The 24,082-nt window shown below is 58.6% G+C and overlaps 1 protein-coding gene across 25 annotated transcripts in view; it reads left to right on the top strand.

Moving 5' to 3' along the window:
• PLEC (plectin) overlaps positions 1-24,082 on the top strand; it is a 297,784-nt gene that overhangs the window by 241,107 nt on the left and 32,595 nt on the right. For 18 of the 25 annotated variants that reach the window (XM_069956882.1, XM_069956883.1, XM_069956892.1 and 15 more), the window contains 11 exons: positions 4,528-4,621; positions 5,693-5,847; positions 7,952-8,264; positions 8,348-8,422; positions 10,874-11,035; positions 17,534-17,638; positions 17,720-17,815; positions 17,904-18,029; positions 18,115-18,267; positions 21,122-21,300; positions 22,145-22,271. In XM_069956882.1, the coding sequence (XP_069812983.1) occupies positions 4,528-4,621; positions 5,693-5,847; positions 7,952-8,264; positions 8,348-8,422; positions 10,874-11,035; positions 17,534-17,638; positions 17,720-17,815; positions 17,904-18,029; positions 18,115-18,267; positions 21,122-21,300; positions 22,145-22,271 (1,585 nt within the window). The remainder of the gene's footprint in view (positions 1-4,527; positions 4,622-5,692; positions 5,848-7,951; positions 8,265-8,347; positions 8,423-10,873; positions 11,036-17,533; positions 17,639-17,719; positions 17,816-17,903; positions 18,030-18,114; positions 18,268-21,121; positions 21,301-22,144; positions 22,272-24,082) is intronic. The other 7 variants (XM_069956901.1, XM_069956887.1, XM_069956880.1 and 4 more) reach the window with 1 other exon arrangement.

Below are 24,082 nucleotides of genomic sequence, written 5' to 3' on the forward strand. Positions count from 1 at the left end.
GCACCTGCCCGCCCAGCACCTGTACCTTATAGATTGTCAGCTATTCCCCACCTTGTCTCTGTAGAGGGGAAGGGGGTACAGGCTGTGCCTGTGGGGGGCAGGGGGGTATACACGCTGTGCCTGTAGAGGGGAAGGGGGTACATGATGTGCCTGTAAGGGACAAGGGGGTACACGCTGTGCCTGTAGGGGGGGGGAGGGTATACACTCTGTGCCTGTAGGGGGGGGGGGGAGGGTATACACTCTGTGCCTGTAGGGGGGGGGGGGGGGGGGGGAGGGTATACACTCTGTGCCTGTAAGGGGGGGGGGAGGGGGTACACTCTGTGCCTGTAGGGGGAAAGGGGGGTACACTCTGTGCCTGTAGGGGGAAAGGGGGGTACACTCTGTGCCTGTAGGGGGAAAGGGGGGTACACGCTGTGCCTGTAGGGGGAAAGGGGGGTACACGCTGTGCCTGTAGGGGGGGGAAGGGTGTACACGCTGTGCCTGTAGGGGGGGAAGGGGGTACATGCTGTGCCTGTAAGGGGCAAGGGGGTACACGCTGTGGCTGTAGAGGGGAAGGGGGGTACACGCTGTGGCTGTAGGGGGGAAGGGGGGTACACGCTGTGCCTGTAGGGGGGAAGGGGGGTACACGCTGTGCCTGTAGGGGGGAAGGGGGGTACAGGCTGTGCCTGTAGGGGGGAAGGGGGGTACACGCTGTGCCTGTAGGGGGGAAAGGGGGGTACACGCTGTGCCTGTAGGGGGAAAGGGGGGTACACGCTGTGCCTGTAGGGGGAAAGGGGGGTACACGCTGTGCCTGTAGGGGGAAAGGGGGGTACACGCTGTGCCTGTAGGGGGAAAGGGGGGTACACGCTGTGCCTGTAGGGGGAAAGGGGGGTACACGCTGTGCCTGTAGGGGGAAAGGGGGGTACACGCTGTGCCTGTAGGGGGAAAGGGGGGTACACGCTGTGCCTGTAGGGGGAAAGGGGGGTACACGCTGTGCCTGTAGGGGGAAAGGGGGGTACACGCTGTGCCTGTAGGGGGAAAGGGGGGTACACGCTGTGCCTGTAGGGGGAAAGGGGGGTACACGCTGTGCCTGTAGGGGGAAAGGGGGGTACACGCTGTGCCTGTAGGGGGAAAGGGGGGTACACGCTGTGCCTGTAGGGGGAAAGGGGGGTACACGCTGTGCCTGTAGGGGGAAAGGGGGGGTACACGCTGTGCCTGTAGGGGGAAAGGGGGGGTACACGCTGTGCCTGTAGGGGGGAAGGGATACTTGCTGTGCCTGTAGGGGGGTAAGAGGGGAAGGGGGTACACGCTGTGCCTGTAGGGGGAAAGGGGGGTACACGCTGTGCCTGTAGGGGGAAAGGGGGGTACACGCTGTGCCTGTAGGGGGAAAGGGGGGTACACGCTGTGCCTGTAGGGGGAAAGGGGGGTACACGCTGTGCCTGTAGGGGGAAAGGGGGGGTACACGCTGTGCCTGTAGGGGGAAAGGGGGGGTACACGCTGTGCCTGTAGGGGGAAAGGGGGGGTACACGCTGTGCCTGTAGGGGGGAAGGGATACTTGCTGTGCCTGTAGGGGGGTAAGAGGGGAAGGGGGTACACGCTGTGCCTGTAGGGGGGAAGGGGGGGTACACGCTGTGCCTGTAGGGGGGAAAGGGGGGTACACGCTGTGCCTGTAGGGGGAAAGGGGGGGTACACGCTGTGCCTGTAGGGGGGAAGGGATACTTGCTGTGCCTGTAGGGGGGTAAGAGGGGAAGGGGGTACACGCTGTGCCTGTAGGGGGGAAGGGGGGGTACACGCTGTGCCTGTAGGGGGGAAGGGATACTTGCTGTGCCTGTAGGGGGGTAAGAGGGGAAGGGGGTACATGCTGTGCCTGTAGGGGGGAAGGGGGGGTACACGCTGTGCCTGTAGGGGGGAAGGGATACTTGCTGTGCCTGTAGGGGGGTAAGAGGGGAAGGGGGTACATGCTGTGCCTGTAGGGGGGAAGGGGGGGTACACGCTGTGCCTGTAAGGGGGAAGGGGGTACATGCTGTGCCTGTAAGGGTATACACGCTGTGCCTGTAGGGGTGTAAGAGGTACACGCTGTGCCTGTAGGGAGGGAAGGGGGTACACGCTGTGCCTGTAGGGGGGGCAAGGGGGTACACGCTGTGCCTGTAGGGGGGGCAAGGGGGTACACGCTGTGCCTGTAGGGGGAGGCAAGGGGGTACACGCTGTGCCTGTGGGGGGGGGGGGCAAGGGGGGTACACGCTGTGACGGTAGGGGGTACACTCTGAGCCGGTAGGGGAAAAGGGGGTATACGCTGTGCCTGTAGGGGGGAAGGGGGTACACACTGTGCCTGTAAGGGGGAAGGGGGGTACACGCTGTGCCTGTAAGGGGGTACACGCTGTGCCTGTAGGGGGGCAAGGGGGTACACGCTGTGCCTGTAGGGGGGTAAGGGGGAACATACTGTGCATGTAGGGGGGTAAGGGGGTACATACTGTGCATGTAGGGGGGTAAGGGGGTACACGCTGTGCCTGTCGGGAGGGGGGGCAAGGGGGTACACGCTGTGCCTGTAGGGAGGTATGGGGTACACGCTGTGCCTGTAGGGGGGCAAGGGGGTACACGCTGTGCCTGTAGTGGGGAAGGGGGCAATGGGGTACACGCTGTGCCTGTAGGGGGAGGGGGCAATGGGGTACACGCTGTGCCTGTAGGGGGCAAGGGGGTACACGCTGTGCCTGTAAGGGGGGAAGGGGGTACACTCTGTGCCTGTGGGGGGGGGGGCAAGGGGGGTACACGCTGTGCCTGTAGGGGTGTAAGAGGTACACGCTGTGCCTGTAGGGGGGAAGGGGGTTACACGCTGTGCCTCTAAGGGGGGAAGGGGGATACATGCTGTGCCTGTAGGGGGGTAAGGGGGTACACGCTGTGCCTGTAGGGGGGGAAGGGGGATACACGCTGTGCCTGTAGGGGGGAAGGGGGGTACACGCTGTGCCGGTAGGGGGGCAAGGGGCTACACGCTGTGCCTGTAGGGGGGGCAAGGGGGTTCACGCTGTGCCTGTAGGGGGGTAAGGGGGTACACGCTGTGCCTGTAGGGGGGAAGGGGGGTACACGCTGTGCCTGTAGGGGGGGAAGGGGGGTACACGCTGTGCCTGTAGGGGGGGAAGGGGGTACACGCTGTGCCTGTAGGGGGGGAAGGGGGTAAACGCTGTGCCTGTAGGGGGGAAGGGATACACGCTGTGCCTGTAGGGGCAAGGGGGTACATGCTGTTCCTGTAGGGGGCACACGCTGTGCCTGTAGGGGGTACACGCTGTGCCTGTGGTGGGGGAGGCAAGGGAGGTACACGCTGTGCCTGTAGGGGGGGCAAGGGGGTACACGCTGTGCCTGTAGGGGGAGGGGGCAAGGGGGTACATGCTGTGCCTGTAGGGGGAGGGGGCAATGGGGTACACGCTGTGCCTGTAGGGGGGGGCAAGGGGGTACACACTGTGCCTGTAGGGGGGGGGCAAGGGGGTACACGCTGTGCCTGTAGAGGGGAAGGGGTTACACGCTGTGACGGTAGGGGGTACACACTGTGCCTGTAGGGGGGGGGCAAGGGGGTACACACTGTGCCTGTAAGGGGGGGGGGGCAAAGGGGTACACGCTGTGCCTGTAGGGGGGACGGGGGTACACGCTTGTGACGGTAGGGGGTACACACTGTGCCTGTAGGGGGGGCAAGGGGGTACACGCTGTGCTTGTGTGTGTATGTATACCCAGGGGATGTGTCTGTGTATACCCAGGGGATGTGTCTGTGTATAGAGGTATATACAGGTGGTGTGTAGGTATATACGGGGGATGTATCAGTGTATACAGGTGAAGTGTCTGTGTATACCTGCTATCATTGTTTATGGCTTTGTAACTCAGTACAATCCTATTGGCTCCTAGTAAAATCCTTTATACATGACGTGTGGTCACTTACGGTTCCTTTAGATCCGATAACTTATATATTCCATAGTAACACTGAACCTGTGGCTGATCCCATGTCGCACCATCCTATCCCCCCCGCGGTACATCTCATCCTATTATTAGCCCTTCAATGTTTATTACACCATTGGCTACAGCCTAGCCTACCGACTGTTTCGGAATTGACCTCTATTCTAAAGGAAACCTTGCACTGGGAGATGCTGGACACTGTACGCTATAAGGAGGCCTTTACAGCTTCCTTCTTTAAGAAATGGAAACTATTCCTTATCCATGGCTTCTCGCAGGCAGAAAGACGCCCTATCATGTCTCACTTTACCTCAACCACCTGGTATTATAAGATGTCGGCTGCCGGCACCCTAGATCCATTCTTATAGGCTTTACTTTGTATTTGTACTCCATATTCTTGTGATAAATAGCACCATATATCTACTATCTAAATTTTATGTATAAGTGGAGTAAGATTTAGTTATTGTTGTCGGCCTTGTTTTATTAGATATGTATATTTGTGAATTTATACTGCTACTGATACTTTTCTTCAGTACCAATGTTATATTATGTGAAACTCAATAAAATATTTGAACTGTACCTGCTATCATTCTGTTCTCCTCTTTATCTGTACAGGTTGGAGCGTCTGCAGAGAATTGTCAGCAAGTTACAGATGGAGTCCGGACTGTGTGAGGAGCAGCTCAACCAGGCCGATACCTTACTGCAGACGGTGAGTTCAGCTCCGGTGGTCTGTACACTATATACAGGGTCCCATTCACTGCTGCAGGTGGTGAGTTCAGCTCCGGAGGTCTGTACACTTTATACAGGGTCCCATTCACTGCTGCGGGTGGTGAGTTCAGCTCCGGAGGTCTGTACACTGTATACAGGGTCCCATTCACTGCTGCGGGCGGTGAGTTCAGCTCCGGAGGTCTGTACACTGTATACAGGGTCCCATTCACTGCTGCAGGCGGTGATTTCAGCTCCGGAGGTCTGTACACTTTATACAGGGTCCCATTCACTGCTGCGGGCGGTGAGTTCAGCTCCGGAGGTCTGTACACTGTATACAGGGTACTGTATCCTGTGGTTCCCCAGGACTCTGTGTTCTTCTTATGACTCCTTTTTGGTTTTGCAGAATATTCGCCTCCTGAATGCTGGGAAACCGCTGCAGCAAGCGGGAGACATCGAGTGCTGTCATCACTCTGATGTGCTCCCGGAGCGGTGATGTCATCACTCTGATGTGCTCCCGGAGCGGTGATGTCATCACTCTGATGTGCTCCCGGAGCGGTGATGTCATCACTCTGATGTGCTCCCGGAGCGGTGATGTCATCACTCTGATGTGCTCCCGGAGCGGTGATGTCATCACTCTGATGTGCTCCCGGAGCGGTGATGTCATCACTCTGATGTGCTCCCGGAGCGGTGATGTCATCACTCTGATGTGCTCCCGGAGCGGTGATGTCCTCACTCTGTCTGTGCTCCCGGAGCGGTGATGTCATCACTCGGATATGCTCCTGTAGCGGTGATGTCATCACTCTGATGTGCTCCCGGAGCGGTGATGTCCTCACTCTGTCTGTGCTCCCGGAGCGGTGATGTCATCACTCTGATGTGCTCCCGGAGCGGTGATGTCCTCACTCTGTCTGTGCTCCCGGAGCGGTGATGTCATCACTCGGATATGCTCCTGTAGCGGTGATGTCATCATTCTGATGTGCTCCCATTCCTGTGATATTAGGGGCTGTGGGCATGCTGGTACCTGTGGTTCCCCAGGATTCTCTGTTCTTCTTATGACTCCTTTTTGGTTTTGCAGAATATTCGCCTCCTGAATGCTGGGAAACCGCTGCAGCGAGCGGGAGACATCGAGCGCGACCTGGATAAGGCCGACACCATGATACGGGTGCTGTTCAATGACGTTCAGGCACTCAAAGATGGCCGCCATCCCCAGGGAGAGCAGATGTATCGCAGGTATCACATGCAAACAGGACCAGAAATGTATCGTATAAGATGTATTCAAGCAGGGCAGTGTGAAAAAAACAAGGTGTATGTCTGTGCTCCCGGAGCGGTGATGTCATCATTCTGTCTGTGCTCCCGGAGCGGTGATGTCATCATTCTGTCTGTGCTCCCGGAGCGGTGATGTCCTCATTCTGTCTGTGCTCCCGGAGCGGTGATGTCATCACTCTGATGTGCTCCCGGAGCAGTGATGTCATCATTCTGTCTGTGCTCCCGGAGCGGTGATGTCCTCATTCTGTCTGTGCTCCCGGAGCGGTGATGTCATCACTCTGATGTGCTCCCGGAGCGGTGATGTCATCATTCTGTCTGTACTCCCGGAGCGGTGATGTCATCACTCTGATGTGCTCCCGGAGCGGTGATGTCATCATTCTGTCTGTACTCCCGGAGCGGTGATGTCATCACTCTGATGTGCTCCCGGAGCAGTGATGTCCTCATTCTGTCTGTGCTCCCGGAGCGGTGATGTCATCATTCTGTCTGTGCTCCCGGAGCGGTGATGTCATCATTCTGTCTGTGCTCCCGGAGCGGTGATGTCATCATTTTGATGTGCTCCCGGAGCGGTGATGTCATCACCTGGATGTGCTCCCGGAGCGGTGATGTCATCACTCGGATGTGCTCCCGGAGCGGTGATGTCATCATTCTGTCTGTACTCCCGGAGCGGTGATGTCATCACTCGGATGTGCTCCCGGAGCGGTGATGTCATCACTCGTATGTGCTCCCGGAGCGGTGATGTCATCATTCTGATGTGCTCCCGGAGCGGTGATGTCATCACTCGGATGTGCTCCCGGAGCGGTGATGTCATAATTCTTTCTGTGCTCCTGGAGCGGTGATGTCATCACTCTGATGTGCTCCCGGAGCGGTGATGTCATCATTCTGTCTGTGCTCCCGAAACGGTGATGTCATCACTCTGTCTGTGCTCCCGGAGCGGTGATGTCATCATTCTGTCTCTGCTCCCAGGCGGTGATGTCGTCATTCTGTCTGTGCTCCCGGAGCGGTGATGTCGTCATTCTGTCTGTGCTCCCGGAGCGGTGATGTCATCATTCTGTCTGTGCTCCCGGAGCGGTGATGTCATCATTCTGTCTGTGCTCCCGGAGCGGTGATGTCATCATTCTGTCTGTGCTCCCGTAGCGGTGATGTCATCATTCTGTCTGTGCTCCCGGAGCGGTGATGTCATCATTCTGTCTGTGCTCCCGGAGCGGTGATGTCATCATTCTGTCTGTGCTCCCGGAGCGGTGATGTCATCATTCTGATGTGCTCCCGGAGCGGTGATGTCATCATTCTGATGTGCTCCCGGAGCGGTGATGTCATCATTCTGATGTGCTCCCGGAGCGGTGATGTCATCATTCTGATGTGCTCCCGGAGCGGTGATGTCATAATTCTGTCTGTGCTCCCGGAGCGGTGATGTCATCACTCTGATGTGCTCCCGGAGCGGTGATGTCATCACTCTGATGTGCTCCCGGAGCGGTGATGTCATAATTCTTTCTGTGCTCCCGGAGCGGTGATGTCATCACTCTGATGTGCTCCCGGAGCGGTGATGTCAGCACTCTGATGTGCTCCCGGAGCGGTGATGTCATCATTCTGTCTGTGCTCCCGGAGCGGTGATGTCATCATTCTGTCTGTGCTCCCGGAGCGGTGATGTCATCATTTTGATGTGCTCCCGGAGCGGTGATGTCATCACCTGGATGTGCTCCCGGAGCGGTGATGTCATCACTCGGATGTGCTCCCGGAGCGGTGATGTCATCATTCTGTCTGTACTCCCGGAGCGGTGATGTCATCACTCGGATGTGCTCCCGGAGCGGTGATGTCATCACTCGGATGTGCTCCCGGAGCGGTGATGTCATCACTCGGATGTGCTCCCGGAGCGGTGATGTCATCATTCTGATGTGCTCCCGGAGCGGTGATGTCATCACTCGGATGTGCTCCCGGAGCGGTGATGTCATCATTCTGATGTGCTCCCGGAGCGGTGATGTCATCATTCTGATGTGCTCCCGGAGCGGTGATGTCATCACTCGGATGTGCTCCCGGAGCGGTGATGTCATCATTCTGATGTCTGTGCTTACAGAGTTTACCGCCTCCACGAGCGGCTGGTTGCCATCCGTACAGAGTACAACCTGCGGATAAAGTCTGGAGCGCCACAGGTCATCACACAGGTCACCCATGTGACCCAGCAGGCGGTGCGGCAGGACATGGATGAGGTGACGTTGCGATACCTCCAGGACCTGTTGGGTTGGGTGGAGGAGAACCAGAAACGGATCAACACGGCGGAGTGGGGATCAGACCTCCCCAGCGTGGAGTCGCAGCTGGGCAGCCACCGCGGCCTCCATCAGTCAATCAACGAGTTCCGATCCAAGATCGAGCGAGCGCGGGCCGACGAGGTGAGTGACCCCTGACCTCTGCAGGTCATTGCCACCATATTGTCCCGGTGACATCATTAGTGACATCTTTTCTTTGTCTCCAGGCCCAGATGTCTGGCGCCCGCGGCAGCTTTCAGGAATATCTGGGCAAACTGGATCTACAATATGCCAAGCTGCTGGTGAGTGCCCCCTGTGCTAGGGGAAGGGGGGAGCTGCTGGAGAGTGCCCCCTGTGCTGGGGGAAGGGGGTGCTGCTGGAGAGTGCCCCCTGTGCTGGGGGAGAGGGGGGAGCTGCTGGAGAGTGCCCCCTGTGCTGGGGGAGAGGGGGGAGCTGCTGGTGAGTGCCCCCTTTGCTGGGGGAGAGGGGGGAGCTGCTGGTGAGTGCCCCCTGTGCTGGGGGAGAGGGGGGAGCTGCTGGTGAGTGCCCCCTGTGCTGGGGAAAGGGGGGAGCTGCTGGAGAGTGCCCCCTGTGCTGGGGAAAGGGGGGAGCTGCTGGTGAGTGCCCCCTGTGCTAGGGGAAGGGGGGAGCTGCTGGTGAGTGCCCCCTGTGCTGGGGGAAGGGGGGAGCTGCTGGTGAGTGCCCCCTGTGCTAGGGGAAGGGGGGAGCTGCTGGAGAGTGCCCCCTGTGCTAGGGGAAGGGGGGAGCTGCTGGAGAGTGCCCCCTGTGCTGGGGAAAGGGGGGAGCTGCTGGAGAGTGCCCCCTGTGCTGGGGGAAGGGGGTGCTGCTGGAGAGTGCCCCCTGTGCTGGGGAAAGGGGGGAGCTGCTGGAGAGTGCCCCCTGTGCTGGGGAAAGGGGGGAGCTGCTGGAGAGTGCCCCCTGTGCTGGGGAAAGGGGGGAGCTGCTGGTGAGTGCCCCCTGTGCTAGGGGAAGGGGGGAGCTGCTGGTGAGTGCCCCCTGTGCTAGGGGAAGGGGGGAGCTGCTGGAGAGTGCCCCCTGTGCTAGGGGAAGGGGGGAGCTGCTGGAGAGTGCCCCCTGTGCTGGGGAAAGGGGGGAGCTGCTGGAGAGTGCCCCCTGTGCTGGGGGAAGGGGGTGCTGCTGGAGAGTGCCCCCTGTGCTGGGGGAGAGGGGGGAGCTTCTGGTGAGTGCCCCCTGTGCTGGGGGAAGGGGGGTGCTGCTGGTGAGTGCCCCCTGTGCTTGGGGAGAGGGGGGAGCTTCTGGTGAGTGCCCCCTGTGCTGGGGAAAGGGGGGAGCTGCTGGAGAGTGCCCCCTGTGCTGGGGAAAGGGGGGAGCTGCTGGTGAGTGCCCCCTGTGCTAGGGGAAGGGGGGAGCTGCTGGAGAGTGCCCCCTGTGCTGGGGAAAGGGGGGAGCTGCTGGTGAGTGCCCCCTGTGCTAGGGGAAGGGGGGAGCTGCTGGAGAGTGCCCCCTGTGCTGGGGAAAGGGGGGAGCTGCTGGAGAGTGCCCCCTGTGCTGGGGAAAGGGGGGAGCTGCTGGAGAGTGCCCCCTGTGCTGGGGGAGAGGGGGGAGCTGCTGGTGAGTGCCCCCTGTGCTAGGGGAAGGGGGGTGCTGCTGGTGAGTGCCCCCTGTGCTTGGGGAAGGGAGTGCTGCTGGTGAGTGCCCCCTGTGCTGGGGGAGAGGGGGGAGCTGCTGGTGAGTGCCCCCTGTGCTGGGGGAAGGGGGTGCTGCTGGAAAGTGCCCCCTGTGCTGGCGGAGAGGGGAGAGCTGCTGGAGAGTGCCCCCTGTGCTGGGGGATGGGGGTGTCGCTGGAGAGTGCCCCCTGTGCTGGGGGAGCTGCTGGAGAGTGCCCCCTGTGCTGGGGGAGAGGGGGTAGCTGCTGGAGAGTGCCCCCTGTGCTGGGGGAGAGGGGGGAGCTGCTGGAGAGTGCCCCCTGTGCTGGGGGAGTGGGGGGAGCTGCTGGAGAGTGCCCCCTGTGCTGGGGGAAGGGAGTGCTGCTGATGAGTGCCCCCTGTGCTGGGGGAGAGGGGGGAGCTGCTGGTGAGTGCCCCCTGTGCTGAGGGAGAGGGGGGAGTTGCTGGTGAGTGCCCCCTGTGCTGAGGGAGAGGGGGGAGTTGCTGGTGAGTGCCCCCTGTGCTGAGGGAGAGGGGGGAGTTGCTGGTGAGTGCCCCCTGTGCTGGGGGGAGAGGGGGGAGCTGCTGGTGAGTGCCCCCTGTGCTGGGGGAGAGGGGGGAGCTGCTGGTGAGTGCCCCCTGTGCTAGGGGAAGGGGGGAGCTGCTGGAGAGTGCCCCCTGTGCTGGGGGAAGGGGGAGCTGCTGGTGAGTGCCCCCTGTGCTGAGGGAGAGGGGGGAGCTGCTGGAGAGTGCCCCCTGTGCTGGGGGATGGGGGTGTCGCTGGAGAGTGCCCCCTGTGCTGGGGGAGAGGGGGGAGCTGCTGGTGAGTGCCCCCTGTGCTGGGGGAGAGGGGGGAGCTGCTGGTGAGTGCCCCCTGTGCTAAGGGAAGGGGGGAGCTGCTGGAGAGTGCCCCCTGTGCTGGGGGAAGGGGGGAGCTGCTGGAGACTGCCCCCTGTGCTGGGGGAAGGGGGTGCTGCTGGAGAGTGCCCCCTGTGCTGGGGGAAGGGGGTGCTGCTGGAGAGTGCCCCCTGTGCTGGGGGAAGGGGGTGCTGCTGGAGATTGCCCCCTGTGCCCGGCTGCTGTCTCTGGGATACCAGCACCTTCATCATCTTTGTCTTTTTCCAGAACTCCTCTAAGGCCAGACTGCGGCACCTGGAGAGTCTCCACGCCTTTGTGGCCGCCGCAACCAAGGAGCTGATGTGGCTGAATGATAAAGAGGAGGAGGAAGTAAACTACGACTGGAGCGAGCGCAACACCAACATGACCAGCAAGAAGGACAACTACTCGGTGAGTGGGGGTCACACCATGAGGTCACAGTGAGGAGTACAGCGCGGGGTCACACCATGAGGTCACAGTGAGGAGTACAGCGCGGGGTCACACCATGAGGTCAGTGAGGAGTACAGCGCGGGGTCACACCATGAGGTCACAGTGAGGAGTACAGCGCGGGGTCACACCATGAGGTCACAGTGAGGAGTACAGCGCGGGGTCACACCATGAGGTCACAGTGAGGAGTACAGCGCGAGGTCACACCATGAGGTCACAGTGAGGAGTACAGCGCGAGGTCACACCATGAGGTCACAGTGAGGAGTACAGCGCGGGGTCACACCATGAGGTCACAGTGAGGAGTACAGTGTGGGGTCACACCATGAGGTCACAGTGAGGAGTACAGCGCGAGGTCACACCATGAGGTCACAGTGAGGAGTACAGCGCGAGGTCACACCATGAGGTCACAGTGAGGAGTACAGCGCAAGGTCACACCATGAGGTCACAGTGAGGAGTACAGCGCGGGGTCACACCATGAGGTCACAGTGAGGAGTACAGCGCGGGGTCACAGTGAAGAGTACAGCGCGGGGTCACAGTGAGGAGTACAGCGCGGGGTCACAGTGAGGAGTACAGCGCGGGGTCACAGTGAGGAGTACAGCGCGGGGTCACAGTGAGGAGTACAGCGCGGGGTCACAGTGAGGAGTACAGCGCGGGGTCACAGTGAGGAGTACAGCGCGGGGTCACAGTGAGGAGTACAGCGCGGGGTCACAGTGAGGAGTACAGCGCGGGGTCACAGTGAGGAGTACAGCGCGGGGTCACAGTGAGGAGTACAGCGCGGGGTCACAGTGAGGAGTACAGCGCGGGGTCACAGTGAGGAGTACAGCGCGGGGTCACGGTGAGGAGTACAGCGCGGGGTCACGGTGAGGAGTACAGCGCGGGGTCACGGTGAGGAGTACAGCGCGGGGTCACGGTGAGGAGTACAGCGCGGGGTCACGGTGAGGAGTACAGCGCGGGGTCACGGTGAGGAGTACAGCGCGGGGTCACGGTGAGGAGTACAGCGCGGGGTCACGGTGAGGAGTACAGCGCGGGGTCACGGTGAGGAGTACAGCGCGGGGTCACGGTGAGGAGTACAGCGCGGGGTCACGGTGAGGAGTACAGCGCGGGGTCACGGTGAGGAGTACAGCGCGGGGTCACGGTGAGGAGTACAGCGCGGGGTCACGGTGAGGAGTACAGCGCGGGGTCACGGTGAGGAGTACAGCGCGGGGTCACGGTGAGGAGTACAGCGCGGGGTCACGGTGAGGAGTACAGCGCGGGGTCACGGTGAGGAGTACAGCGCGGGGTCACGGTGAGGAGTACAGCGCGGGGTCACGGTGAGGAGTACAGCGCGGGGTCACGGTGAGGAGTACAGCGCGGGGTCACGGTGAGGAGTACAGCGCGGGGTCACGGTGAGGAGTACAGCGCGGGGTCACGGTGAGGAGTACAGCGCGGGGTCACGGTGAGGAGTACAGCGCGGGGTCACGGTGAGGAGTACAGCGCGGGGTCACGGTGAGGAGTACAGCGCGGGGTCACGGTGAGGAGTACAGCGCGGGGTCACGGTGAGGAGTACAGCGCGGGGTCACGGTGAGGAGTACAGCGCGGGGTCACGGTGAGGAGTACAGCGCGGGGTCACACCATGGTCACAGTGAGGAGTACAGCGCGGGGTCACACCATGGTCACAGTGAGGAGTACACCTGGGGGGGGGGGGGGCACAGTGAGGAGTACACCTCGGGGGGGGGGGGGCACAGTGAGGAGTACACTGCGGGGAGGGTCACAGTGAGGAGTACAGCGCGAGGTCACAGTGAGGAGTATAGCGCGGGGTCACACCATGAGGTCACAGTGAGGAGTATAGCGCGGGGTCACACCATGGTCACAGTGAGGAGTACAGCGCAGGGGGGTCACAGTGAGGAGTACAGCGCGGGGGGGTCACAGTGAGGAGTACACCTCGGGGGGGGGGGGGGGGCACAGTGAGGAGTACAGCGCGTGGGGGGGGGGTCACAGTGAGGAGTACAGCGCGAGGTCACAGTGAGGAGTACAGCGCGGGGTCACACCATGAGGTCACAGTGAGGAGTACAGCGCGGGGTCACACCATGAGGTCACAGTGAGGAGTACAGCGCGGGGTCACACCATGAGGTCACAGTGAGGAGTACAGCGCGGGGTCACACCATGAGGTCACAGTGAGGAGTACAGCGCGAGGTCACACCATGAGGTCACAGTGAGGAGTACAGCGCGAGGTCACACCATGAGGTCACAGTGAGGAGTACAGCGCAAGGTCACACCATGAGGTCACAGTGAGGAGTACAGCGCGGGGTCACACCATGAGGTCACAGTGAGGAGTACAGCGCGGGGTCACACCATGAGGTCACAGTGAGGAGTACAGCGCGGGGTCACAGTGAGGAGTACAGCGCGGGGTCACAGTGAGGAGTACAGCGCGGGGTCACAGTGAGGAGTACAGCGCGGGGTCACAGTGAGGAGTACAGCGCGGGGTCACAGTGAGGAGTACAGCGCGGGGTCACAGTGAGGAGTACAGCGCGGGGTCACAGTGAGGAGTACAGCGCGGGGTCACAGTGAGGAGTACAGCGCGGGGTCACAGTGAGGAGTACAGCGCGGGGTCACAGTGAGGAGTACAGCGCGGGGTCACACCATGAGGTCACAGTGAGGAGTACAGCGCGGGGTCACACCATGGTCACAGTGAGGAGTACAGCGCGGGGGGGTCACAGTGAGGAGTACACCTCGGGGGGAGGGTCACAGTGAGGAGTACACCTCGGGGGGAGGGTCACAGTGAGGAGTACACTGCGGGGGGAGGGTCACAGTGAGGAGTACACTGCGGGGGGAGGGTCACAGTGAGGAATACACTGCGGGGGGAGGGTCACAGTGAGGAGTACACTGCGGGGGAGGGTAACAGTGAGGAGTACACTGCGGGGAGGGTCACAGTGAGAAGTATACTGCGGGGGGAGGGTCACAGTGAGGAGTACACTGCGGGGGGAGGGTCACAGTGAGGAGTACACTGCGGGGGGAGGGTCACAGTGAGGAGTACAGCGCGTGGGGGGGGGGGTCACAGTGAGGAGTACACTGCGGGGAGGGTCACAGTGAGGAGTACACTGCGGGGAGGGTCACAGTGAGGAGTACACTGCGGGGGGAGGGTCACAGTGAGGAGTACACTGCGGGGGGAGGGTCACAGTGAGGAGTACACTGCGGGGAGGGTCACAGTGAGGAGTACACTGCGGGGAGGGTCACAGTGAGGAGTACACTGCGGGGAGGGTCACAGTGAGGAGTACACTGCGGGGGGGGGGGGGTCAGAGTGAGGGGGGCAGATATATATAGCGGTACAGGGGGGCGATATATATATATACTAGAAAATGTACCCGGCGCTGCCCGGGTATAAAGTGTCAGTGTGTTAATTAGATTTGTTCTAAGGTGCCCAGGAGGCCAAGCTAAAGGTATTGTTTCATCTGAGTTAATCAGTGGAATTAGTGTATACCTGTAGTGCATAGTTGGAGGGGTTCTGTATACCCACAATGTATAGTTTTTAGGGATCTCGCATATCTGTAGTGCATAGTTGGGGTGGGGGGGGGGGGGGCGCTGTATATATAGCCAGTGAGTGTATATATAAATATATATAATGGTATGCTGGGCTGTGTGTGTATATGTATGTGTGTGTGTGTGTGTGTATGTGTATATATATATATATATATATATATATATATATATATATATATATATATAAATATAATACACACTCACCGGCCACTTTATTAGGTACACCATGCTAGTAACGGGTTGGACCCCCTTTTGCCTTCAGAACTGCCCCAATTCTTGGTGCCATAGATACAACAAGGTGCTGGAAGCTTCCTCAGAGATTTTGGTCCATAGTGACATGATGACATCACACAGTTGCCGCAGATTTGTCGGCTGCACATCCATGACGCCAATCTCCCGTTCCCCCACATCCCAAAGATGCTCTATTGGATTGAGATCTGGTGACTGTGGAGGCCATTGGAGTACAGTGACCTCATTGTCATGTTCAAGAAACCAGTCTGAGATGATTCTAGCTTTATGACATGGTGCATTATCCTGCTGAAAGTCGCCATCAGATGTTGGGTCCATTGTGGTCATAAAGGGATGGACATGGTCAGCAACAATACTCAGGTAGGCTGTGGCGTTGCAACCATGCTCAATTGGTACCAAGGGGCCCAAAGAGTGCCAAGAAAATATTCCCCCCACCATGACACCACCACCACCAGCCTGAACCGTTGATACAAGGCAGGATGGATCCATGCTTTCATGTTGTTGGCGCCAAATTCTGACCCTACCATCCAAATGTCGCAGCAGAAATCGAGACTCATCAGACCAGGCAACGTTTTTCCAATCTTCTACTGTCCAATTTCGATGAGCTTGTGCAAATTGTAGCCTCAGTTTCCTGTTCTTAGCTGAGCGGAGTGGCCCCCGGGGTGGTCTTCTGCTGCTGTAGCCCATACTGTGTACTGTGCGTTCAGAGATGCTCTTCTGCCTACCTTGGCTGTAACGGTTGGCTATTTGAGTCACTGTTGCCTTTCTATCAGCTGGAACCAGTCTGCCCATTCTCCTCTGACCTCTGGCATCAACAAGGCATTTCCGCCCACAGAACGGCCGCTCACTGGATGGTTTTTCTTTTTCGGACCATTCTCTGTAAACCCGAGAGATGGTTGTGCGTGAAAATCCCAGTAGATCAGCAGTTTCTGAAATACTCAGACCAGCCCTTCTGGCTCCAACAACCATGCCACATTCAAAGGCCTCAAATCACCTTTCTTCCCCATACTGATGCTCGGTTTGAACTGCAGGAGATTGTCTTGACCATGTGATTGGCTGATTAGAAATTAAGTGGGAACGTGCAGTTGGACAGGTGTACCTAATAAAGTGGCCGGTGAGTGTGTGTGTATATATATATATATATATATATATATGTGTATATATATATATATATATCCCTCCTGCGATGCCGTTTCATTCACTCAATTTGTTACCATGGGATCTCAGTAGGGATCACGGGAGACTGGAGGTGATGACATAAGAGATCAGACTATGAGATTACTAGGCGATCAAATCCAGTGAGCTCAAACATGATGTCAAGCAATAGAAACACATAACAGCTCAGACCAGATCAGGGGATCACACAGGGGATCAGACCAGGGGGGTCACACAGGGGATCAGACCAGATCAGGGGATCACACAGGGGATCAGACCAGGGGGGTCACACAGGGGATCAGACCAGGGGGGTCACACAGGGGATCAGACCAGATCAGGGGATCACACAGGGGATCAGACCAGGGGGGTCACACAGGGGATCAGACCAGGGGGGTCACACAGGGGATCAGACCAGGGGGGGTCACACAGGGGATCAGACCAGGGGGGGGTCACACAGGGGATCAGACCAGGGGGGTCGCACAGGGGATCAGACCAGGGGGGTCGCACAGGGGATCAGACCAGGGGGTCACACAGGGGATCAGACCAGGGGGGGGTCACACAGGGGATCAGACCAGGGGGGGGTCACACAGGGGATCAGACCAGGGGGGGGTCACACAGGGGATCAGACCAGGGGGGGGTCACACAGGGGATCAGACCAGGGGGGGGTCACACAGGGGATCAGACCAGGGGGGGGTCACACAGGGGATCAGACCAGGGGGATCGCACAGGGGATCAGACCAGGGGGGTCGCACAGGGGATCAGACCAGGGGGGTCGCACAGGGGATCAGACCAGGGGGGTCGCACAGGGGATCAGACCAGGGGGTCACACAGGGGATCAGACCAGGGGGTCACACAGGGGATCAGACCAGGGGGTCACACAGGGGATCAGACCAGGGGGTCACACAGGGGATCAGACCCAGGGGTCACACAGGGGATCAGACCAGGGGATCACACAGGGGATCAGACCAGGGGGGTCACACAGGGCATCAGACCGTGTAATCACACAGGAGATCAGACCCGGGGGTCAGAGATCTTGCAGAGTAGATGGAGGTCACAGAATCCACCTCTTAGGGTAGTATTACACGGGCCGATGAAGGCCCAATAATAACTATAAACGAGGGCCGATCTGCTAAATCAAAATTCGGGCTATTACACGGCCCGAATATCATTTAAAAAGGGCTGCAGGGACATAGTTACCGATGTCCTTGCAGCCCTTGCTTTTACTTTATACATTACCTGTCCAGGCTACAGGGCTCCTCTTGCGATCTTCTCCCCGGCTGAAGCTAGAGCACGCGGGACCCGGGCAGAAAAAGACCGCAAGAGGAGCCCTGCAGCCTGGAGAGGTAATGTATATCGTCAGTCGCCAGCCGCGCATCGCTATTACACGTAGCGATGCACGGTCGGCGTCCGACAATTATAGGTTGAAACCTATATCAACGATCAGTCAATGATCGTTGTATTTATTACATGGAGCGATATTGATTATTACACGGCCAAATATCGTTTTGTGTAATAATACCCTTACTCTTCCTCTGTCTTCAGGGTTTGATGCGGGAGCTTGAACTGAAAGAGAAGAAGATAAAGGAAATCCAGAGCAGCGGTGACCGTCTCCTGCGGGAGGACCATCCTGGGAGGACTACAATAGAGGTGAGGGCACTGTATACCTGGTGTGTGGCCCCCAGGGCTCTGTGGTGTGTGGCCCCCGTGTGATGCTCCTCTCTCCTTCAGGCCTTCCAGGCGGCTCTGCAGACGCAATGGAGTTGGATGCTTCAGCTTTGTTGCTGTATTGAGGCTCATCTGAAGGAGAACACGGCGTACTTCCAGGTATGAGGGCGAGGAGGCTGGGGGGGGGTGAGTAGGCCGGAGGCGGGGGCTGTAATCATCGCCCGTCACCTCACATTCTCCCCCTTAGTTCTTTGCAGATGTAAAAGAAGCCGAGGAGCATCTGAAGAAGATTCAGGAGAACATGCGGCGGAAGTACACGTGTGACCGCTCCGTCACAGTCACCCGGCTGGAGGATCTGGTGCAGGACAGTCTGGTGAGTGTGCCATGTGTGCAGGTACCATGGTGGCCGCCCCAGTCACATGCCCTATTATAACGCTGCCATCCACTTATACACACAGGACGAGAAGGAGCAGCTGACCGACTACAAGGGGCAAATCTCCGGCCTTGCCAAGCGGGCAAAGAGCATAGTGCAGCTGAAACCGCGCAGCCCTGCCAACCCCCCCAAAGGGCAGCAACCCGTGCAGGCCGTGTGTGACTACAAGCAGATGGAGGTACGCAATACAGGGGGACCCCTACCAACCTCCATAGAGGAGCTCTACACTTTACACCTCCCATAGAGGAGTCCTACACTGCCCCCCCCCCCCCATAGAGGAGCCCTACACTGCCCCATCACCCCCCATAGAGGAGCCCTACACTGCCCCCCCCCCCATAGAGGAGCCCTACACTGCCCCCCCCCCCCCATAGAGGAGCCCTACACTGCCCCCCCCCCCCATAGAGGAGTCCTACACTGCCCCCCCCCCATAGAGGAGCCCTACACTGCCCCCCCCCATAGAGGAGTCCTACACTGCCCCCCCCATAGAGGAGTCCTACACTGCCCCCCCATAGAGGAGCCCTACACTGCCTATCCCTCATAGAGGAGCCCTACACTGCCCCATCACCCCCCATAGAAGAGCCCTGCACTGCCCCATCACCCCCCATAGAAGAGCCCTGCACTGCCCCATCACCCCCCATAGAAGAGCCCTGCACTGCCCCATCACCCCCCATAGAAGAGCCCTGCACTGCCCCATCACCCCCCATAGAGGAGCCCTACACTGCCCCATCACCCCCAATAGAGGAGCCCTGCACTGCCCCATCACCCCCCATAGAAGAGCCCTGCACTGCCCCATCCCCCCATAGAGGAGCCCTACACTGCCCCATCCCCCCATAGAGGAGCCCTACACTGCCCCATCCCCCCATAGAGGAGCCCTACACTGCCTCATCACCCCCCATAGAGGAGCCCTGCACTGCCCCATCACCCCCCCATAGAGGAGCCCTGCACTGCCCCATCACCCCCCATAGAAGAGCCCTGCACTGCCCCATCCCCCCATAGAGGAGCCCTACACTGCCCCATCCCCCCATAGAGGAGCCCTACACTGCCCCATCCCCCCATAGAGGAGCCCTACACTGCCTCATCACCCCCCCATAGAGGAGCCCTGCACTGCCCCATCACCCCCCCATAGAGGAGCCCTGCACTGCCCTCCCCCCCCCCCATAGAGGAGCCCTGCACTGCCCCATCCCCCCATAGAGGAGCCCTGCACTGCCCCATCCCCCCATAGAGGAGCCCTACACTGCCCCATCCCCCCATAGAGGAGCCCTGCACTGCCCCATCACCCCCCATAGAGGAGCCCTACACTGCCTCATCACCCCCCCATAGAGGAGCCCTGCACTGCCCCATCACCCCCCCATAGAGGAGCCCTGCACTGCCCCATCACCCCCCATAGAGGAGCCCTGCACTGCCCCATCACCCCATAGAGGAGCCCTACACTGCCCCATCCCCCCATAGAGGAGCCCTACACTGCCCCATCCCCCCATAGAGGAGCCCTACACTGCCCCATCCCCCCATAGAGGAGCCCTACACTGCTCCCCCATAGAGGAGCCCTACACTGACCCCCCCCCCCCCCCCATGGAGGATCTCTGTGAATGTGGAGCTGATCAGCTATGTGGGTGATGCAGTTTGCATGTCCTGCAGTAATAGATCTGCACATCCAGTGTGGATAATGTCATAGAAGTGTGACATTATCCCATCCCATGACCCCATCCCCATCACCACCACCAGGGCCATTCTGTCACCTCTGACCTCTACATAGAGATAACAAGGAATTGCAGGGCCAGGGGCCGGATCCCATGCGGGGCCAGGGGCCGGATCCCATGCGGGGCCAGGGGCCGGATCCCATGCGGGGCCAGGGGCCGGATCCCATGCGGGGCCAGGGGCCGGATCCCATGCGGGGCCAGGGGCCGGATCCCATGCGGGGCCAGGGGCCGGATCCCATGCGGGGCCAGGGGCCGGATCAGTTTGGGATCCCATGCAGCATCAATGGACCAACAATTCCCTTCTGGATCAGCGCAGGTGGAGTAACAAACAACTTGAGAGGCCCTATTGCATTGTGGGGGCCGGAATGCATTGCTTTTAATAACCCTTGGAATATTGCCATCAACGGAGAAAAAATGCCAGGGCACTCACCAGTCAGCGTGCTGTATTCTTTATTATTATTCGGCTGACGAAGCGTGGAGACGCGAAACGGCTGTCCGGTGAAGGGTGTCTAGCGTTCACCCCGCTGCCTGCTTTTATCTGCATGAAGATGCACATCGAATAATAAAGAATACAGCATGCTGACTGGTGAGTGCCCTGGCATTTTTTCTCCGTTGATGACTGTTCACATGTTGCCTTGCGATCCGCGCAGTGAGCACCACCATAGCGGCACTATTAGTATAACTCCTATCTTCATATATATGAACCAAACTGCATAAAGGTGGTAGTGCCGGTAACTGCTCTTGCAAAGACTTCCTTGGAATATTGCGATACTGCATCCGACCGTTTCCAGCTGGGTTGTGGGTTGAACACTCCCCCGGCAATCGTTGTCCCGCACGGGATCCTACACTGATCCAGAGGGGAATTGTTATCCCGCACAGGATCCTGCACTGATCCAGAGGGGAATCGTTGTCCCGCACGGGATCCTGCACTGATCCAGAGGGGAATCGTTGTCCCGCACGGGATCCTGCACTGATCCAGAGGGGAATCGTTGTCCCGCACGGGATCCTGCACTGATCCAGAGGGGAATCGTTGTCCCGCACGGGATCCTGCACTGATCAAGAGGGGAATCGTTGTCCCGCACAGGATCCCACACTGATCCAGAGGGGAATCGTTGTCCCGCACAGGATCCTACACTGATCCAGAGAGGAATCCTTATCCCGCGGTGGCCCCGCATGGGATCTCGGTCTATAGTGTCACCACATTGTTACAGTCAGGATCAGAGAGGTGGATACACACATCAGCTTAGATACACAGAGGATAGTGGGGTATTGATTTGTCTGCACTGATACACTGTAACAGAAGAGGTGCAGCTGCCATCCTCCTCCTCCCCCCAGGTCACACCCGTCTCCTCCCCACAGATCACAGTACATAAGGGCGACGAGTGTCTCCTGGTCAACAACTCCCAACCGTACAAGTGGAAGGTGCTGAACTCGTCCGGGAGCGACGCCCTGGTGCCCTCCGTCTGCTTCATCGTCCCTCCCCCCAACAAGGAGGCTCTGGAAGCAGTCAGCAGGTAATGAGGCCACGCCTGCCCTCGCTTTACCGCAGTGATCTGTGTGTTCTCGCTTTATGACCGGGATGTTCCCTGGTGCGCTGTGTGTTCTCGCTTTATGGCAGGGATGTTCCCTGGTGCGCTGTGTGTTCTCGCTTTATGGCAGGGATGTTCCCTGGTGCGCTGTGTGTTCTCGCTTTATGACCGGGATGTTCCCTGGTGCGCTGTGTGTTCTCGCTTTATGGCAGGGATGTTCCCTGGTGCGCTGTGTGTTCTCGCTTTATGACCGGGATGTTCCCTGGTGCGCTGTGTGTTCTCGCTTTATGACAGGGATGTTCCCTGATGTGCTGTGTGTTCTCACTTTATGGCAGGGATGTTCCCTGATGCACTGTGTGTTCTTGCTTTATGGCAGGGATGTTCCTCGGTTCTGTGTGTTCTCGCTTTATGGCAGGGATGTTCCTCGGTGCGCTGTGTGTTCTCGCTTTATGGCAGAGATGTTCCTGGGTTTGCGATGTGTCCTTGCTTTATGGCAGGGATGTTCCTTGATGCACTGTGTGTTCTTGCTTTATGGCAGAGATGTTCCTTGGTGGACTGTGTGTTCTCACTTTATGACAGGGATGTTTATCTGTGTGCTGCCTGTCCTTGCTTTATGGCAGGGATGTTCCCTGATGCACTGTGTGTTCTCGCTTTATGGCAGGGATGTTTATCTGTGTGCTGCCTGTCCTTGCTTTATGGCAGGGATGTTCCCTGATGTGCTGTGTGTTCTCGCTTTATGGCATAGATATATTTCGGTGCGCTGTGTGTTCTTGCTTTATGGCAGGGATGTTCCTGGGTGTTGTGCTCATGGTCTTTTATCTTTTCACAGGCTGGACAGCAGCCACCAGACCCTTCTCACCCTGTGGCACAGTCTGCACATCGACCTGAAGAGTCTTCTGTCTTACCAGTACCTGCTGCGCGACATGCAGCTCATCCAGTCCTGGACACTGGTCACGGTCAGTCATCGTTCATTGTAAAGTTTCTTCTAGGGGACATGTGAGGATGTGACGAGTTCGCCTCCCCCGCCGCCCCCCCCCCTCAGTGTATGTACTGACATAGTTACCACACGTCCCCCCCCCCCCAGTGTATGTACTGACATAGTTACCACACGTGTCCCCCCCAGTGTATGTACTGACATAGTTACCACACGTGTCCCCCCCCAGTGTATGTACTGACATAGTTACCACACGTGTCCCCCCAGTGTATGTACTGACATAGTTACCACACGTGTCCCCCCACCCAGTGTATGTACTGACATAGTTACTACACATGTCCCCCCACCCAGTGTATGTACTGACATAGTTACCACACGTCCCCCCCCCAGTGTATGTACTGACAGTTACCACACGTCCCCCCCTAGTGTATGTACTGACATAGTTACCACACGTGTCCCCCCCAGTGTATGTACTGACATAGTTACCACACGTGTCCCCCCCCAGTGTATGTACTGACATAGTTACCACACGTGTCCCCCCCCCAGTGTATGTACTGACATAGTTACCACACGTGTCCCCCCCAGTGTATGTACTGACATAGTTACCACACGTCCCCCCCCAGTGTATGTACTGACAGTTACCACACATGTCCCCCCCACCCCCAGTGTATGTACTGACATAGTTACCACACATGTCCCCCCCACCCCCAGTGTATGTACTGACATAGTTACCACACATGTCCCCCCACCCAGTGTATGTACTGACATAGTTACCACACGTTCCCCCCACCCCCAGTGTATGTACTGACATAGTTACCACACGTGTCCCCCCCCAGTGTATGTACTGACATAGTTACCACACGTGTCCCCCCCCCAGTGTATGTACTGACATAGTTACCACACGTGTCCCCCCCCCCAGTGTATGTACTGACAGTTACCACACGTCCCCCCCCCCCAGTGTATGTACTGACAGTTACCACACGTCCCCCCCACCCCCAGTGTATGTACTGACATAGTTACCACACGTGTCCCCCCCAGTGTATGTACTGACAGTTACCACACGTGTCCCCCCCAGTGTATGTACTGACATAGTTACCACACGTGTCCCCCCCCAGTGTATGTACTGACATAGTTACCACACATGTCCCCCCACCCAGTGTATGTACTGACATAGTTACCACACGTGTCCCCCCCACCCCCAGTGTATGTACTGACATAGTTACCACACGTGTCCCCCCCAGTGTATGTACTGACATAGTTACCATACGTGTCCCCCCCAGTGTATGTACTGACATAGTTACCACACGTGTCCCCCCCAGTGTATGTACTGACAGTTACCACACATGTCCCCCCCACCCCCAGTGTATGTACTGACATAGTTACCACACATGTCCCCCCACCCAGTGTATGTACTGACATAGTTACCACACGTCCCCCCCACCCCCAGTGTATGTACTGACATAGTTACCACACATGTCCCCCCACCCAGTGTATGTACTGACATAGTTACCACATGTGTCCCCCCCACCCCCAGTGTATGTACTGACATAGTTACCACACGTGTCCCCCCCAGTGTATGTACTGACATAGTTACCACACGTGTCCCCCCCCAGTGTATGTACTGACATAGTTACCACACGTCCCCCCCCCAGTGTATGTACTGACAGTTACCACACACGTCCCCCCCCACCCCCAGTGTATGTACTGACATAGTTACCACACGTGTCCCCCCCAGTGTATGTACTGACATAGTTACCACACGTGTCCCCCCAGTGTATGTACTGACAGTTACCACACATGTCCCCCCCACCCCCAGTGTATGTACTGACATAG

Source organism: Dendropsophus ebraccatus, chromosome 2, assembly GCF_027789765.1.
Source record: "Dendropsophus ebraccatus isolate aDenEbr1 chromosome 2, aDenEbr1.pat, whole genome shotgun sequence".
NCBI lineage: Eukaryota > Metazoa > Chordata > Amphibia > Anura > Hylidae > Dendropsophus > Dendropsophus ebraccatus.